The sequence below is a fragment of the Engystomops pustulosus genome, chromosome 3, assembly GCF_040894005.1.
Source record: "Engystomops pustulosus chromosome 3, aEngPut4.maternal, whole genome shotgun sequence".
NCBI classification, from domain to species: Eukaryota; Metazoa; Chordata; class Amphibia; order Anura; family Leptodactylidae; genus Engystomops; species Engystomops pustulosus.
In genome coordinates this window covers 111,718,172-111,737,194 of record NC_092413.1, presented here as the reverse complement: position 1 = coordinate 111,737,194, position 19,023 = coordinate 111,718,172, and the positions used below count along the sequence as shown (strand labels likewise).

The 19,023-nt window shown below is 40.3% G+C and overlaps 1 protein-coding gene across 1 annotated transcript; it reads right to left on the bottom strand.

Annotated features, from left to right (window-relative positions):
• Positions 1 to 666: 666 nt before the first annotated feature.
• Positions 667 to 18,789, bottom strand: OSTM1 (osteoclastogenesis associated transmembrane protein 1). Its single transcript, XM_072141838.1, has 6 exons — positions 18,343 to 18,789; positions 11,051 to 11,159; positions 8,479 to 8,576; positions 8,180 to 8,314; positions 7,758 to 7,923; positions 667 to 2,742 (listed from the first exon to the last, which is right to left on the bottom strand). The coding sequence occupies exons 1-6, from the start codon at positions 18,784 to 18,786 to the stop codon at positions 2,687 to 2,689; spliced, it is 1,008 nt and encodes a 335-aa protein (XP_071997939.1). The 5' UTR covers positions 18,787 to 18,789; the 3' UTR covers positions 667 to 2,686.
• Between the last annotated feature and the right edge of the window lie 234 nt (positions 18,790 to 19,023).

Genomic DNA, 19,023 nt, shown 5'->3' with positions numbered 1-19,023 from the left:
TCCATGTCATGTACTGGGAAGCAGGAAAAAAAAAAAAATTCCACATGCAGTGAAAAATGTTGAATAAACGCATTTGTACCATTTTCTTGTGGGCATGTTTTTATACGGCTTTCACTCTGTGCCCCAAATTACACGTCTACTTTATTCTTTGGTTCGGTGCGATAACAGGGATAGCACCGTAGGTGCTATTTTCTATTACAGGGTTAAACGTCAGGAATGACCGTTATTATATTTTAATAGATTGGACATTTTGGGATTTTTACAGTTTATTTATATTTAGATGAGTTATAGGGAAAGGGGGAGATTTTAAAAACCTAAAAAATAATTTTTTTTTTATTTTCTTTTTTACCATTTTTCAGACCCCCCCTAGGGTACTTTAACCTAGGTTGTCTGATTGATCCTGCCATACTACTATATGGCAGTATATGGGGATTTTCCTCATGATTCGTTACAAAGTGCGATTAGATGAAAACCAGACAGCCAGGTGACCCCTTGAGCTTTGGCAGAGGCATTTACAGGGTTAATATCTGACCACGGGTGTTACCAGTGGGTGTTTGCTGCAATAAGTCACATGTCGGTAAGTAATTAACATCAATATTTGTATGTGTTTTTCCAATCCTTGATTTTGGGTTGCATAGATAAAAAAAAACCAAGTCAACAAATGAGTGGATTTAAAATGTTTATTATAACTCCTAGTAGCATAAAGTATGTTACAAATATAAGAAACATATTAGACTATACAAAAAAAAAGATAGTCTCTTTATCATACACATTAAAACAGGTTCAGAATTCAAGTACAAAGACCCATGGGCAAGTGCTACTTGGTCCAGGGGCATCAAGCTCTCATTTGTCAATTCAAGACCATGACAACATATGATCAGTGCAAACTAGAAATAAAATAAAATGGCCACAATTTTAGCTTACTGTGGGCAATATATCAAGAAGAAATGCAGTAGCAAATGTATGAAATGGTGCAAATCTGTAATTTCAATAATTTTTGCAACAAAAAAGTTGATTTAGTAAATCTGATGTTTAAAGAGGTTGTTAAAGAGGAATGAGTGGCTTCAACTTTATCCTCATGTATGGCAACAAGTCCTAAACCCAAATTTGTGACTTTTTGGATCCAGATGTGTGGAATGCAGGGCTAGATATATCCTCCCCACTATTGATCCAGCTCATAAGAAAAAGCCATCACAGAAACCACTGATTATGCCATTCTTACTATGTGGGATATATTCTATACACTGTTAAATCAATTCTGGTTATGAATAATAGCTGTAAAATGTTCTTAGTGGCTACAAATATTTATTTTGTACATGCAAAAATGAAAATCACATCACAATAAAAGCATATAATAACCTAACACTGCAGATAACAATAGTTTAACTAAATAACTATTTCTACAAAATACTGGAAAATTTCTTTATGTAAAAAATCTCAAAAATCTTTTTGAATGATTTTAATTGGCTGCAAAGCCAGGAAAGTAAATGAAAGCTGCTTCACCACTAAAGCTCTTAACTGCCCTATCCTGTAGTAATGACTTTCAGCCCTACTTAGCATGAATGTGCTCAAAAAGCCACTGATTACGGAATCAAAGCTGTCATTCTGTAACTTGGCAGATGTAAACCGGCTTTTATTAGCATAAATGAAAGATTGCTTTGAACAGCTCTCAATCATATGATTCACCAAATCAAGGTAATACTGGTAGGCAGCAGCCTGGCTAATCCAGGAGAGCTGAAATTGGAGCACAGTGGATGTCAACACAGTAACTCCAGACCTTGCAATGATCTGGTTTCAAATTCTTGCTAGCAAGGTACAATAATATGCTATAACCATCTTTACTGTTATAATGAGATTACTCTAAGGCCCCTTTCACATGGACAAGGTGGGGATGTATAGATATATGCCCCCATAAATGCCTATGGCACCCGGCCATGGTACGGTTGGCGCGCACACACACACACGCTACCGTACGCAGGAAAAAGATAGGAAAATATAGTGCATGCTCTATGTTAGCGGGACGGCGCCATGCCTTGCTATGGAGAGGGGTGAGAAGCGCGACACCAGAAGCCTAAGAATGTACCAACAGATATGGTAAAGCCCAAGTACAGGCAGTCCCCGGGTTACATACAAGATAGGGTCTGTAGGTTTGTTCTTGAGTTGAATTTGTATGTAAGTTGTATGTATTGTACTAAAGTACAATAAATTACCAATATCCAGTGGTCCGTTTGTAACTAGGGGTCGTATGTAAGTCGAGTGTTCTTAAGTAGGGGACCGCCTGTATATGGAAAGTGAAGCTAGTCATATACATGGCAGATGGATATTTTTGGGGAAAATGAAATGGATGGGTTACATTGTACGTGATCATTTCCGGTCTCTCCCAGCAGCACACATTGAAGAACAGCCAGGCCAACTCAAAGATTTTGAATTGTTGCCATTTTTTCCCAACAAAATACATGTAAAATACATGTCCCTGTGCCTTTCAAAGAAAATACAATACGTAACATCATGAAAACACAAATGAAGTAACCTTTCTTCCTTCAGCAATAAAAGACCCACTGTATTTGAAACACTCATGATTAAAAACAAAATATTTTGGTCTTGCATAGAATAAATCAGTTTACAGTAAAAAAAAACTGTTTATGTATCATCAAGTGCAAATCTTCCTTTCTTCGCTGGTAATACTTCAGTTACACTTGTCTTGTATGTTTGATATGCTGGCAGTAGACTTAAATCTTTTGGCTGAAATATATAAAAAATAAAATATTTTCATAAATATTACAACGTGTCCAGAAAATTTAGACAACATAACAGACACATTATGCTTGTAAATAACAAAAAGTAAATATACAGTGCCTTGCAAAAGTATTCGGCTCCTTGAGCTTCCCTACCTTTTGCCACATTTCTTGCTTCAAACATAAAGATATAAAATTGTAAATTTTTTGGTGAAGAATCAACAACAAGTGGGACACAATTGTGAAGTGGAACAAATCACCACTACAAACATGGTGGTGGCAGCATCATGATTTGGGCCTTCTTTTCTTCAGCAGGGACAGGGAAGACTGTTATAATTGATGGGAAGACGGATGGAGCCAAATGCAGGATTATTCTGGAAGCAAACCTGATGGAATCTATTAAAGACCTGAGACTGGGACGGAGATTTATCTTCCAACAAGACAATGATCCCAAACATAAAGCAAAATGTACAATGGAGTGGTACAAATAAATGTGTCCAGGTGTTAGAATGGCCAATTCCAGACCTGAATCCAATCGAGAATCTGTGGAAAGAGCTGAAAACTGCTTTTCACAAACATTCTCCATCCAACCTCACAAAAGCTTGAGCTGTTTACCAAGGAAGAATGGGCAAAAATTTCAGTCCCTCGATATGCAAAACAGACATATCCCAAGTCGTTTGCAACAAAAGGTGATCCTACAAAGTATTAACTTAGGAGGACCCAATAATATTGTAAGCCCCACTTTCCAGTTTATTATTTTTTTTAATAAAAGTTTAAAAAACTTTCCACTACATAATTGTGTTCCACGAGTTGTTGATTCTTCAAAAAATTACAATTATATCTTTATGTTTGAAGCCTGGAATGTGGCAAAAGGTCAAAAAAGTTAAAGGGGCCGACTACTTTCACAAGGCACTGTAGTAAATTCATCATAGGATCATACAATTCTGATGCTCAGTTGGATAGTGCCTATATTGTGTAATGGATTTCATAATTTTAGTAATGGCTTTTTAATAAAGGGAAAATAAACAGACATTTAATTTCCAAGAATTTAGTTCTACCAAGGTTAGCTACCTGAAAATCTTGATATCTTGTATAAAATCTGATATCAGAATACCTATGATTATAATATATATGGATGATCTTTTAGTGAAAGCCATGTAGTTTAGTCCACTACCACCTCCCAATAGCATGGTGTAGGGCACTATACATGTTCTTCAGACTATACATTCCTTCGTTCTGATAAGGGAAATTTACTATTGGTGACACAGCTTTCGATTATGTTCTTTACATGATTGGGTCATAATGTTTAATGGAAATATATGTGTGCCACGACACTGACAAAAACTTTCCATTCCTACTGCAGCGTATTGAACCAACGATTTAAAAATATAGACCTTGTAGTAGTTTTAGAAAGCAGAAAACATGTGCAGAAGCAGGCAAAGCATCTTCCCTGGTGCACAAAGAAGCACATAAAAAAAAAAATTACATTTTCTAATATGATAAATCTTGTAAAGTGCTCTATATTTGCGAGGTGGTAGATTCCCTTTGGCTTCGGCAGCCTCTATACAGCAGAAATCCATTAACTCACTTCTAATATAAAATCAAAATGAGTGAAACATAGCAGTTGGCAACACGCATCTCATTTAAAGAAACTTAAATTAAACCTTTCTGGGATAGCGTGTTAAGGGCATTCCAATCAATAACAGGTACTCATGTCTCATGCAATCCAGAAATGTCACTCCTCTCGATTCTATCAGGGTCGATAGGAGCTCAGAAACCCAGCCTGCTCAGGTTCTGCCTGATCGCAGCCAGATCACCCCCCAGGTCAGAATGGCTGCAAGAGTTAATCCAGATCTTCCTCATGGAAGAATCGATGGCGGATATCCATAATTCCTCTGAAAAGTTCCTTAAGCTATGGCAGCCGTGCTTCTTGTTTCAAGACACAGAGGCCTTCCGATATTTGCTGTAGGAGAGGTAGGAGCCGGGCTCAGTCTGCCCCCTTTTTCGTTTCCTTATAATGACATGTCACTATCACCCCACCGTACCATATCTTATGTCTTTCCCCTCCCCTGCCCAATCAGTAACCCCTCCCATGTCCCCTTCTGTGTCCAGTTTGTTGTACAACTGCAAATATGTTTTCCTTTACCGGTCTCCATGATTACCGTTTCATATTCGACCACTAGGGTAGCCACAGATATACCCAGGGATTCATTCACTCAATAAGGGTATAGACAGTAATATAAGCCAGATGAGCTCCATCAACTCTTGTCCACTTCTCAGGTTATGCTGACAAAACGCACCACACATGGGAAGGAATGGAACAAGCATCTACCTACAGTTTACATATTTACCTCCTGATCCTCCCCTCAACCTTGGGATTACAGGAACACAAACACTAGTGCTCGCAAAATTCATATCCACAAGTCCCCCTGGAATCGATGGCATCCTTCTGGGACTGTCTTACTGACTTGCCTTCAGAGATTTCCATCATTATACCACATACTGCTCCTTCTATGGCTTGCGGAACTGATCCAATACTGATTTGAAATTGTACAACTATGGTTTGTTATTGTTATTTTGCTTGTAAATGTATCTTTGTTAAATAAAATTGATTGAACATAAAAAACTAACTGCACTGAATGTACACAGCGTATTACAGTCTGATCAACACTATTTGTGGGTTTAATCATTAAATGTTTTGTCCAGGATACATTTATTGTATAACTAGCAGAGGCTGGTATAAGACAACAAAAGAATCTGTACTTGTCCATGCGTTCACCTGAGGTGCAGCACAACGCCTCCCGCTGGTTTCTATTGGTATACAGAGGCTCTGCAGTGCTGTCAACATCACAGACTCACTATGGCCTATGACTGAGGCCAGTTTGGTTCTGCTAGCGACATGCATACAACACATACACAACTACTGTGCCATATCCACCCATGCTGCATATGCACAAACATACAATACCATATACAAACATACAGCAAATACACTCCCAAGATGCAAGGGCCCCATGACACTGCAGGCCCCATTGCAGCTGCTATGACTGCAAGCCTATCATACTCGCTAACTGCATGAAATGTCAACTCTCCCTTTACTTATCCATCCTATGTCCTTTCTCCTGTCTGTTACCAAACTCCAAGCTTCTCTGCAGTCACTTTCACCTTGGACTATGTCTATACGATGGCAGCTGATGGCTGGTTCAAGCAGAAGAATTTTTATTTATTAAATTTTATATTGTTCACTTATAAAGAATGGCTGGACCATTATACAATCTCTTTTTATCTCTTGTGTCAACCCCTTCATCCTCATAGAGTATAAGCTCTGGCGAGCAGGGTCCTCACTCCTATTGTTCCATATGACTGTCTGTACTCTGTAATATAATATTATATTTGTCCCCTATGATTTGTAAAGCACTACGGAATTTGACGGCACTATATAAAGATTGTTATTACCGCTGTAGTTACACTCCTGGTATCCCACACACCCCCTTTTACCCTCCAATACAACAGATCATCACTGAGCAGCAATAGGGACTAAAGAAACAATGGCATCTATTTTACCTCCTGTAACTACACTACTGCTTACACATTTAGTAAAAGATTTAGTAGTATAAATAAAGAAATACATGGTATTGCATGAATATTCATTCAGTCCCCGCCATAATTATTGGTGTCTAATCTAAACCTGTTGATCAAAAAAATTATGGGTACGAGGCTGCCCTCTACCACTACCACCACAAAATGCATTGCCGTTGGAGACATTTCTATACTGGGCTATTTCTGTGAGCCCCAACACATGACAGATGGAAAAGAGAAAAGACACTGATCCCTTATTTTTAAGAAAAAAAAAATCACTGCTGTAAGATGTCTGTTCTGTGCCTTTGTTTCTCTTTTGATTGCCATCCTCCTCCCCTTACACTTATCATTGCATGCTTTCTCTCCAATTAAAAAAAAAATAAAAAAAATATCACAACATTTTGCCTGTATATAGTGAAAACAATGACACCCCCACCCCCCGCTGTAAATTATGTTAAGTGTTAATTATAACGTTAGCCCTATGTGTTACAACAAAAAACAACATTATTAAAAAGGAGTAAGTATAACAGATTTTTAAAAAAGTTACGTCCATTGATCCATTACAGCAGCAAAAATGCTAATAATTTTTGATAAAGGCTTTAAATTCCTTGTCATTAACCTCTTCATGACTGCCATACACTTCCTATTTGCACATGACCCATATAGCCCATATATATACAAGACAATTTCCCAGCTTAAAACGATCATATCTCCTGAACTGTGGCACGTAGAAACACAAATCTATTCTTTTAATGAACATACTCTCCCCTTTGTGTTTCTGTGCGGCACAGTCTAGAAGATATGACCATTTGAAGTGACACATCCTCCAACCTGTCAGCAGACGGCAGATAGCATAAGGAGCTGCAAAAGACACTTTGCAGAAGTACATACACCCTCTAAAATGTTGATGGATTGATATTGTACATATTTAAAAAATATGTAAGAAAATGTTTATGTACAAAAAAAATAATTAAATTACAAAAAAAGCTTATTTTATAAACAAAAAAGTTATAAATAAAATGATTCTATAAAGTCAAAGTCTCACGTGTCATTTAAAAAAAAAACAAGTAAAAATTCTTATGGTATGTGAAGTTTTTCCAAAGATATTGTTATTTAAAGAAGCGCAGGCAAGAACTGTAAAAATTGACCTTGACATTCAGGCATCAATGACTCTTAGTCATAAAGGGGTTAAGGTCTTAATGTCCTGGGTGGGGTGTGTAGTGGCAAAGAAGCCGGGGTGTAGTACTTCAGCTTCACTGAATCACTGTACAGGCAGCAAGAGCACCCAAGAAGGGTCTGGTACGCCTTATCGCTAGATAATTCTACACAGGATGAGGAAGTGAGATCAGAAAAGACTACAACTGAGATCAGCTTTCATAGGACAGTTGGAATCTTTATCTTGGATTTATTGCCATTTCCATGCCAGTTGTACTGAATACTTACGCAATATGAGTTTTCGCTTCTTTTGCTCTGAGTGAAGGAAGCTGCTAAGATAAAAAACTACCGGTAGAAAGAGTATGAATGCTGACACTGCAATCACCGGGACGGTGTCAGTACACGGTAATGTGCAGTTGAAGGTTTTGCTCCAAAGTTTGCGAGTACTGTTCATCTGAAATAACAAATAAATAATTTACTTAGCAGTGAAATAACGGCTGCTACTGAATACTGAAGTAGTCCCAGACAGGTTTCCTTGTGAAGAGCACGTAACGATATATCTATCTATATATACACACATACACAACTCTTCCTACTCGTATCCCCAACCCTTTATTGAGAAGATAAGTGTTCCCATGCACCCACAAGCTCCATTCTCCTTCAAAGTGACTGCAGACTGAAAGTTTATAAATCATTTCATACAAACTTACTGCATCTTCTAAATCAATACACAAGGCGTCTTTATGCTCCAACTCATTGTACAAATCATTCAGTTGTCGGTAACTCTCATTACAACTGTGGCACACACGTGAATAATTGCCTTGTGGTGACAGGATAGGTGGCTCCTGAAATAAATCAGAAGAATGTGGTAATCACAAGAATACCACTGAATTCTTGATCTTGTATTTAATCAAAAGCTATAAACAGTGGAGAGAGACAGATATTAAAAAAAAAAAAAACTGTTTATCATATGAAACCAACTAATTTAAAACTATAGAAAACAAGTTACCCTCATTGTGTTATTGAAGCACTGGATCAAGCTGTCAAATGAATCCATGAATTTAGATGTGCTGTTTAATATCCCTGTATTGTTCTTCTCCAAGCAATCTGTTAAAGTGAGTCACATGTTATTACAGTATGGAGAAACAACATAGCTTTCTACAGTAGGTTTTACAAAATGTATAGTGTGTTTCTGTGCCTAAAACAAGTCCAACATCCTGATTGTGTCTTCTCATATCTAGCTACGAACAAGGCTTGCTTACAGGTTTCAGGCCAAACAGCCAACCCGGCAAATTAATGCCCCTGGCAACTAGCCATGGAAGTGATTGGCCAGGGGTTCTGAACGCCAAACCCAAACTTCCAGCCCGCTCATCTCTATTCATAGCTATACCTACCCATAGGGGGATTACCTCAACAGTGGGAGTACAACTGGTCCCACCCCTACAAGGACGTTGGTTTTATTTCTCCTGATTCATGGACCACCATTTAAGTCTATAAGACTGCCACAAACAGTCAAACATAATACTCCACTATTGGGGGAATAGTACCCCTGTTCTCATAAACATGTGGCTCTAAGCAGTTGGACTATCCCCAAATAGATCTTTATCCCCTATTCTCAAAAGATAACAAACTTGGGACAACACCTTAAAAGTGGATGCATTCACACATGGCGAGAAAGCAGGAGTTTTGAAATGCAAGCGTTAAGGTGCTGTCACACGGTGCGTTCTTGGTCTGTTCTTTGCGAGTTGTAAAACACACTGAAAACGCAAGTGTTTTTTAAATGTTTACCACCTGTTTGGCTGGTCTATATCTGTTTTACTTCAGTTCTGTAAATGGAAGCAGCTGTATTAACAATTTAACAGCTGCATGGTAAACATGCAAAACAGCATGTGTTTTATAATGCACCAGGAACTGTGCAAGAACTCACTGTGTGATAGCACCCTTAAACGCACGTCAGGTCAGTCCTTGGTCCCTCCTTGGAACTTTTTTGCATGTGAGCTTGGCTGCTTGAATTTGTTTTTCTTTGTTTCTGGAAGTTTAAGCAGCTGTAGTTACTTTTTCACAGCTGCTTAAAGGACATCTACTATCAGGTTGAAGGATTGTAAGCTAAGCACACGGACATACAGGTGTGTGCCCCCTGTGGCAGGATCCACTGTTCCTTAATCTTCCTATGCCCTTGTTTTAAGATAAAAAGGCTTTAAAATTATGCAAATGAGCCTGAGGGTTCACACACACACACACACACACACATTTATATATATATAAATAAATTATATACACTCACCGGCCACTTTATTAGGTACACCTGTCCAACTGCTCGTTAACACTTAATTTCTAATCACCAATCACATGGCGGCAACTCAGTGCATTTAGGCATGTAGACATGGTCAAGACAATCTCCTGCAGTTCAAACCGAGCATCAGTATGGGGAAGAAAGGTGATTTGAGTTGACATTCGGATGGTAGGGTCAGAATTTGGTGTCAACAACATGAAAGCATGGATCCATCCTGCCTTGTATCAACGGTTCAGGCTGGTGGTGGTGGTGTCATGGTGTGGGGAATATTTTATTGGCACTCTTTGGGCCCCTTGGTACCAATTGAGCATCGTTGCAACGCCACAGCCTACCTGAGTATTGTTGCTGACCATGTCCATCCCTTTATGACCACAATGTACCCAACATCTGATGGCTACTTTCAGCAGGATAATGCGCCATGTCATAAAGCTGGAATCATCTCAGACTGGTTTCTTGAACATGACAATGAGTTCACTGTACTCAAATGGCCTCCAAAGTCACCAGATCTCAATCCAATAGAGCATCTTTGGGATGTGGTGGAACGGGAGATTCGCATCATGGATGTGCAGCCGACAAATCTGCAGCAACTGTGTGATGCCATCATGTCAATATGGACCAAAATCTGAGGAATGCTTCCAGCACCTTGTTGAATCTATGCCACGAAGAATTGAGGCAGTTCTGAAGGCAAAAGGGGGTCCAACCCGTTACTAGCATGGTGTACCTAATAAAGTGGCCGGTGAGTGTATATATACACAAGACATAAGTTAAAAGAAGAACCTCCAAAAATTAAGAATACTTCAAACATTCAAACCAGCTAAATGTTTGGTAAAACAACATAGAAAAAACACATGGATTTAAAAACGCACCCCAAACTGACCAAGAATGCACCGCTTGACAGCACCCTAAGGATAACGATTTATTCTCAGGCAGTTTATCTCGGGGCAAGATTGACCCAGGAGGAACACCCTGGCTGTTTGCAGGGACACTTCAGCAGTTTCCTCTTATTTGTTTAGGTGTACACTGTCTAGAAGTAGCAGCTGTGCAGACAATCGCAGCTTTGTTTCAATCATGCACACTAACATTAGTATCCTGCACCCAAATATCCATTCCAATGGATACCCTGTAGTCAACCAAAAATAAAAGGATCAGTACATTAAAACCTTTTTATATTCTAAAATGATATCAAATAAGCCCTTCCCCCCCTTAACTAAACTGAAATTTTAAGTAGTTTATTTATTCAGCAATTGCTATAAACCTAATAGTAAATGACACTTCAGACTGTACTTACTTTCACATTTGGAATAACTCCACATATCATCAAAGAAATCACTTAGCTCAACAATGACCTGGACCCGGTCAGATCGCAAGAGAATCGTCGAACAGCTGACTGTGCCATTCTGCAGATTCAAGAAAATGACAAAAAGAAAGAGCAATTGATACAAGAATCATCAGATATTTAGCAAGTTGTATTTTTTATCATACAATTTATTGTCGAAAGGTATTAAGCAGCAGCAATCACAGTGGGTGCACACCGTGGACTTCCTGGCAGGACTCGGCTGTAACAAAAATTTTAGAAAACTAACATGAAGTACAATGTGTTACGAGAAAATAATCTCAAAATCACCTGGATGTGTTAGGCCCCTTCCACACTAGCGTGTTTTTGACGCGCAGAACTTGCATTGCACTCTGTCCCATTGTTTCCAATGGGCCTTTCCTCATTTGCGTTTTTTTTCCACACGTGCATTTGTTTTGATGCGCGTCAAAATCGCAACATGCTCTACTTTTGCGTTTCACGCACGTTTTTTACTGCCCCATTCAAGTCTATGGAGACGCATCAAAAACGCATTGCCCTCGCAAGCATTGCGAGTGCAATGCATTTTAAACGGATGGGTTGCTAGGTGAGATGAATAAAAGTAATGAATAGAGATGAGCGAGTATTTGCTCGGACGAGTATTTCCCCTGCTCGAGATTGAGCATTTAATTAAAAAAAACACAGTGAAGAACAGTGAAGAATAGAATAAAACCAGTGAACACAGGATCATTTAAGTGAAAAACACAGTGAAGAATAGATTGCAGATGTTCGGCACATCTGCTTACTTGTCGGGAGATACGCGTGGAACGGTGCGAACAAAATTGTATGTGAAGAACAATATATATGTGTGAAGAACACATTGCAGATGTATGGAAACATCTGCAATGTGTTCTTCACACACATATATAGTGTTCTTCACATACTATTTTGTTCACACCGTTCCGCGTGTATCTCCCGACAAGTAAGCAAAACGCTAACGTATCTCCCGACAAAACGCTAATGACTCCAAGGAAAAATGGAACAAAAACGCAGCCAAAAACATCAGTTTTTCACGCATTGCACCCTGACGTGAAATGCAACGCTACTGTGGAAGGGGCCTTAAAGTGTTCTGAAGTTATAACCAATTATTGTGACAAATGTCAGATTAGAAAAATCAAGTCTGGTCACTAAGCTAAAAACAAGTGTCGATGTTAATTACTGAGCTATACTACTGCGGTCATTATATTAATTGTACACAAATCACTTTTGCTACTATAAAATTTGAATCTCAATCCAAAAAAGCACAAGAGTGAAAACTGGTTCCTACCAATCAAGTCTCACAAAAATTTATCTTAAAATATTAAATTTTTTATTGAAAAATATTTAAAACAGACAAATAATTTACAACATTTTGTGAATATCTGCAGATTATTAGTTTAAATTGTTCCTGAAGGTCCAAAAAAAAAAAAAAAAAAAAAAAGTCCATCACTACAATGCCAGTATTTGTAATTACATGAGACACATATCTATATATGTAATGTATTGGCTGCCAGTCTTAAGTCAGATGCAAGGAGTGCTAATATCAATTATTGCTTAGCCCAAGTAACAAAAAGTGCTCATGTAAAAAAAGGGATTCTATATATATCAGTGGGTATAGTAAAGGTGCAAAGTTGCAATAATTATGTATCCAAAGAAGGGATCAGGTGTGCAATCACTTACCCATGATATATGGTATGTAGCGTGGAAAACCCCGACGCGCGTTTCGCGTGCCACCGCTTCCTCATTAGCACTCCTTGCATCTGACTTAAGACTGGCAGCCAATACATTACATATATAGATATGTGTCTCATGTAATTACAAATACTGGCATTGTAGTGATGGACTTTTTTTTTTTTTTTTTTGGACCTTCAGGAACAATTTAAACTAATAATCTGCAGATATTCACAAAATGTTGTAAATTATTTGTCTGTTTTAAATATTTTTCAATAAAAAATTGAATATTTTAAGATAAATTTTTGTGAGACTTGATTGGTAGGAACCAGTTTTCACTCTTGTGCTTTTTTGGATTGAGATTCAAATTTTATAGTAGCAAAAGTGATTTGTGTACAATTAATATAATGACCGCAGTAGTATAGCTCAGTGATTAACATCGACACTTGTTTTTAGCTTAGTGACCAGACTTGATTTTTCTAATCTGACATTTGTCACAATAATTGGTTATAACTTCAGAACACTTTAAGGCCCCTTCCACAGTAGCGTTGCATTTCACGTCAGGGTGCAATGCGTGAAAAACTGATGTTTTTGGCTGCGTTTTTGTTCCATTTTTCCTTGGAGTCATTAGCGTTTTGTCGGGAGATACGTTAGCGTTTTGCTTACTTGTCGGGAGATACACGCGGAACGGTGTGAACAAAATAGTATGTGAAGAACACTATATATGTGTGTGAAGAACACATTGCAGATGTTTCCATACATGCTTTTTTGGATTGAGATGTAGTTTATGGAGTGGGTTCGATTGAGAAAAAGCGGTGCGGAATCACTGCCGGATTTGCGCTCTGTGTTGATAATTTGGTTTTGTATAAAATTTGAATGATGTAAAACACTGTACGGATGAGATCACTCTGTAACCATCACATTGTTTGACGAAGGTTCCTGGATAGGAACTGAAACGTTGCCTTTTTACCCTCACATTTTTCTATTGAACTATTGGTGTGCAGCTGTATTATAGAATACTCTCCCAAAGCAGACTTCCTCTTTAACAGCAGGAATGCCCAGCGTCCATGTCACAATGTTCCGTGTGATCTACTGGAATATTGCACAACATAAATAGCTGCTTGTGTTATTCATCTGCCTCACAGGAAAATATTGTTCTAAGAAAAAAAAAAAACGTGGGGCCTAGAAAGCTACATTTCATAGTTCCGATACATAAAAGCAAACGCAGGATGCCGCATAATCTATTAAAAGCCAACCTCTGCTGCCAGTCACTCAAGGGCGAGTTCACACATGACATTTTGGGGATGCATTTTACATGTTACCATGCGTTTGGCTGCGTTTAAAGTGTTTTTCTTCATTGCTGGAAGTGTAAGCTGCTGTATTCACATTCACAGCTGCTTACACTTCAAGAAATGAAGAAGAAACAACAAAATGCATGTTAAAATGTAAAACGGATGCATTCAGAAGCACATGTTTAAAAATGCATCCCCAATACACCACATGTGAACACGTGGCGTTCTAACGCATGCTTCAATGAAGCCAAGCACATGGTAATGTTAACCTGCATGCATCATAACACCACATGTGAACTGACCCTCAGGGCGCGTTCACACGTTGCGCTTTGGTTGCGTTTTCATTGCATTTTAAAACGCATTACAACAGCTGGAATGAGGTGATTTGCCTAATTTTATTACTGTTAACGTTTCCGTTTACAAAACACACTGTAAATGCAATGTTAACACATGTGTTAACATAGCATTAACAAATGTAAAAAGTAATGTAATTAGGCAAACCACCTCTCCTCAGCCGTTATAATGCATTTTAAAAAGCAATGAAAACGCGAACAAAGTGCAACGTGTGAACGCGCCCTCAGGGATCTTGTGCCCAAGCATTTACCATCGAAGGAAATTTAGAAGGTCCCATACTTATTTGATGGTAGGTTGACCTCTGAAATTTGTGGATATGGTAATGTTTTAAAATTTTTTATACAATATGTTGCGAAGAGGTGGAGACTAATTTAAAGAAACTATTTATAAACCACATTTCATCATTTTGGATAGCTGGCTGTATCATCTACCGAAATAGTAAAACCAGTCAGTATAAGGTCAGTTCAACATAGCAGTATTCTTGAATACTATTGGAAAAACAAGATCAGCAATGGTTCCAAAACATCTTTACAATATAGCTCCTCTGTATAGGATCAACTCCTGATAATGATGAACAAATACTGATAGAAAATGTGAAACAGGCCTTCAGAATCCAAGAAGTATCCAACAACTTGTGAGTCGAGTTATACTATATAGTCCTTTACCTCACTGAGCATATTTGTATTCCTAATCCCTATAGGCCGACAGTTAAATGTTAACCCAAAGTGGGGAGTTCTACCATTGCTCAAGGACGGGTTCATAAAGGGGCAACATGACCGATGAGAGCTGCACCAATAATCATACTGACCAAGAAATCTATGGGGGACATTTACTATGGTGTTTCCGCCAGTTTTGTGGTGCTTTCACCGCATCTTCTGCTCTCTGACCTATTTATTAGCTGTCAGGGACAGAAAAAATGGGGGACATTTACTTACAGTGTCGGTGTCTGCATTGGCTTTGTTACCGACCTGCTCTCGGTAAGAAGACACACATTTAATATTGTGGAGCTGTGCAGAGACATTTCTGGCGCCGAGACTATTTTCTGTCCCTGGGACAAAATCTGTCCCGAGCACCAGAAATGTGTCCAACAGTCCCTGCTAGACCAGTTTTCTTTTGGTCTACTTTCCGTCAGTTTACACCACCCAAAAATGGCTGCGACACATTAATTGTGTCTGAGTTTCCACTCCGCCAAAGCCACGCCCCTTTTCAGAGAAGAGTCGGAGCAGACGGAAAAAGGCATTTTTTCTGTCCCCGACAGCTAATAAATAGGTCGGAGAGCAGAACATGTGGTGAGAGCGCCACAAAACTGGCGGAAACGCCATAGTAAATGTCCCCCAATGACTTTTTCCGCCTGCCCCAACTCTTCTCTGAAAAGGGGCGTGGCTTTGGCAGAGTGGAAACTCAGACACAACTAATATGTGTCACAGCCATTTTTGGACGCTGTAAACTGGCCTAGCAGGACACATTTCTGGTTCTCGGGACAGATTTTGGTCCCAGGGACAGAAAATGGTCTTGGCGCCAGAAATTTATCTGCACAGCTCCACAATATTAAATGTGTGTCTTCTTACCGAGAGCAGGTCGGTAACAAAGCCAATGCAGACACCGACACTGTAGATGTAAATGTCCCCCTATGTGTTCAGGATCACTAACAGGAGAAACGCCTGCGATCGGGAACGAGCCGCCAGTGTTTTGCGTTAATTTAATGCAAAACACCAGCGCTCATTCCCGATCGCAGGCGTTTCCATAGAAACGTTGATGCGATCGGGCCACGGTGCGTGTGGCACCAGCCTAAGGCAGCTGTATGGTCCTTCATCGGACCCCAGTGCTGCCATGGAGACGATTGGTACCCCCATACTGAGGACGGGGGGGGGGGGCAATTCGCAGGGAGGAGAGGTGGGCAACCCCTTTAGATGCTGCTGTCACGTTTTACCGTGACACCTAAAAGCCAGAAACGCGACTATTGCAATCCCGGCTGCTTATGCAGAGGGTCAGCTGTCACGTACAGCCAGCCTCCTGCACAGATCGCACAGGCTCTTCTTCTGAGCCTGTGCAATCCATGTGACGTTCCACAACGCAAATAGCTGCTCACCATAACGTTCCCCAATTTACAAACCCAATGCTAGTGCTCGGGGGCGGGCCTCAGCCCCATCGCATAGGTGTTTACAGTGAAACGTATGTGATCAGCAACCAGCACCCAGAGTTTTGCATTGTTTAAATGCAAAACACCGGGCCCTGGCCAGCTTAGGTCGGTGCCACGCGCACCGCTTTGTCTGCGTGTGGCACCCGGTGTCTGCATGCCGCCCCAGTGGGTGCGGCTTTGTCTGCATGCGGCACCGGCCTTAGGCTGAATTCACACATTTTCAAACTTTTTTTAAACTTATCAGAGCAGCAGAGAAGTTGACATTTGCCTAATTGCTGTGTATATTGTGTTTAACAAACATGGACGTTAACATTGCATTAACACATGCATTCTGTAAAAGCAACGTAATTAGGTAAATCTCTTCTCAGCTGTTATAACATGTTGGAAAATGCATGCGATAACGCAAACGAAACACAAAGTGTGAACGATACCTTAAATGGAAGAAGTTTGGGATGTCAACTCTTCCACGACCTGGCTGTCCAGCTAAACTAAACAATCGTGGGAGAAGAGTCTTGTTGAGAGAGGTAAAGACCACCCCAAGATTAGTGCAAGACTTGCAATGAACGCCTGCATACACTTGGCAAAAAAAAAACCCACATGAAGTATTCCCAGACTGAGAGAAATAAGATTCTCTGGTCTGATGAGATGAAGATTGAACTTTTTAGTGTTAATTCTATGGCCAGCGGCACACGTGGGTTCTTGAACCCGTTTTTAAGCAGTCCATCAAAAACACATTCGTTTTTAACGGACTGCTTAAAAACGGCCCAAAAATGGGGTTTTTTGCGTTTGAAAACGCAAACAAAGCCGTGCCTACCGGAAATGCCTGAGATCGGGAACAAGCCGCCGGTGTTTTGCATTAAATTAACGCAAAACACCGGCGGCTCGTTCCCGATCGCAGGCATTTCCATAGAAACGCCAATGCGATCGGGCCGCGGCTTTGACTGTGTTTGCGTTTTCAAACGCAGACAAAGTGGTGCGTGTAGCACCGGTCTTAGCGGTATGTGTGGGGAAAACCAGGCACTGCTCATCACCTGCAAAATACAATCCTAACACTGACACAAGGTGGGGGCAGCATCATGCTACAGGGGTGTTTTTCAGCTGCAGGGACAGGAGGACCGGTTGCAATTAAAGGAAAGAGGAATGCATCCAAGTACAGAGATATCCGAGATTAAAAACTCTTCCAGAGTGCTCTGGACTGGCCAAAGGTTCACCTTTCAACAAGACAATGACCCCAAGCACAAAGCTAAAATACCAAAGCGGTGGCTTCAGAACACCTCTGACCATTCTTGACTGGCACAGCTAAAGCCCGGACCTAAACCAAATTGACTATCTCTGGAGAGACTTGAAAATAGCCAAGAAGACTCATGACTGTACTAGATCAAAAGCTGCTTCTACCTAATACTTAGCAAAAGGGCTGAATACTTATGACCATGTGATATTTCAGGCTTTCTTGTAGATTTTTTTTTACTAATTTATTAAACACTTCTGTTTTTGTTCTGTGAAGATGGGGGCAGACTGTACATTAATGAGCAAAACAAATAATTTTTTTGATCTAACTAATTGGCTGTAATGAAACAAAGGGTATAAAATGTGAAGTGGTCTGAATGCTGCACTGTATGCTTGTAGCACTTACTGCAGCCACTGATCGGATCTCGGCTAGCATGTTTGGGTCACGTTCGGTCCGGTAAATCCCACATGCACAAGTTTATGGGACCAAACTTATTTGTGGGCCATGTGCATTACACATATATGCATGAATAGAGAAATCACAAGACGCCCCATTTTCTACACACCTGGACAGGACTTCCAATCTTGCGCATGGTAGCCTGGAGCTGGGCATATTCCTTGTAACAGTGCTGGCACAGGCGCACCGGCCTTGCCATGCTCACCAAGCAGTTACTGAGGATGGCACTGTTGTTAGCGAATTCATGTAACAGTGGGATGCACTGGGACGGATCCGGGGTGGGATCCGGTGCCAAGGAGTAAGCTGGCAGCAGGGATAGAGAAAGCTGCTCTGCCCATAGGGCCCTGGGTATCAGCTCAGAATCTGCAGCCCCTTGTGTGTCGTCCAGTAGCCATTGTGTGCCCATACACAGCCCAGTCACTAGCCAGCACTTCCAGAGGAGCCCCGCAGCATGCATCATAGCACAGACCGGGCACAGAGCACACACGTCCTGCACTGCTCCACAGCTGACCAGCACTTCCGTGTGCACAGGAGGGGGCGGGGCAGCCCGCATGCTAACCCTTTCACTGCTGAATTGAGCTGCACTTCATCAGCCATAGGAAAGGCTTAGCTTCTATATGGAGAACGAGGTTCATGTAATGTCACTTGTCTATCTATATCAAAGCAACTCTACGTCACACTATTCCCAGCACGGGGAGCTGAAACTGCGACTAGATACACATCATATGATTTACATCATCCAGAAGGGGTGGTATACACATCATATGATATACATCAGGGGCGTTGCTAG

What these genes read in the sequence shown, in the direction of transcription:
- OSTM1 (XM_072141838.1), bottom strand. Translation starts at nt 18,786, where the DNA reads ATGCGGGCTGCCCCGCCCCCTCCTGTGCACACGGAAGTGCTGGTCAGC. An exon ending in AGATTGGAAGTCCTGTCCAG is followed by an intron (nt 11,160 to 18,342) that starts GTGTGTAGAAAA and finishes TTGAATCTGCAG; the next exon opens with AATGGCACAGTCAGCTGTTC. An exon ending in GCTTCAATAACACAATGAGG is followed by an intron (nt 8,315 to 8,478) that starts GTAACTTGTTTT and finishes GATTTATTTCAG; the next exon opens with GAGCCACCTATCCTGTCACC.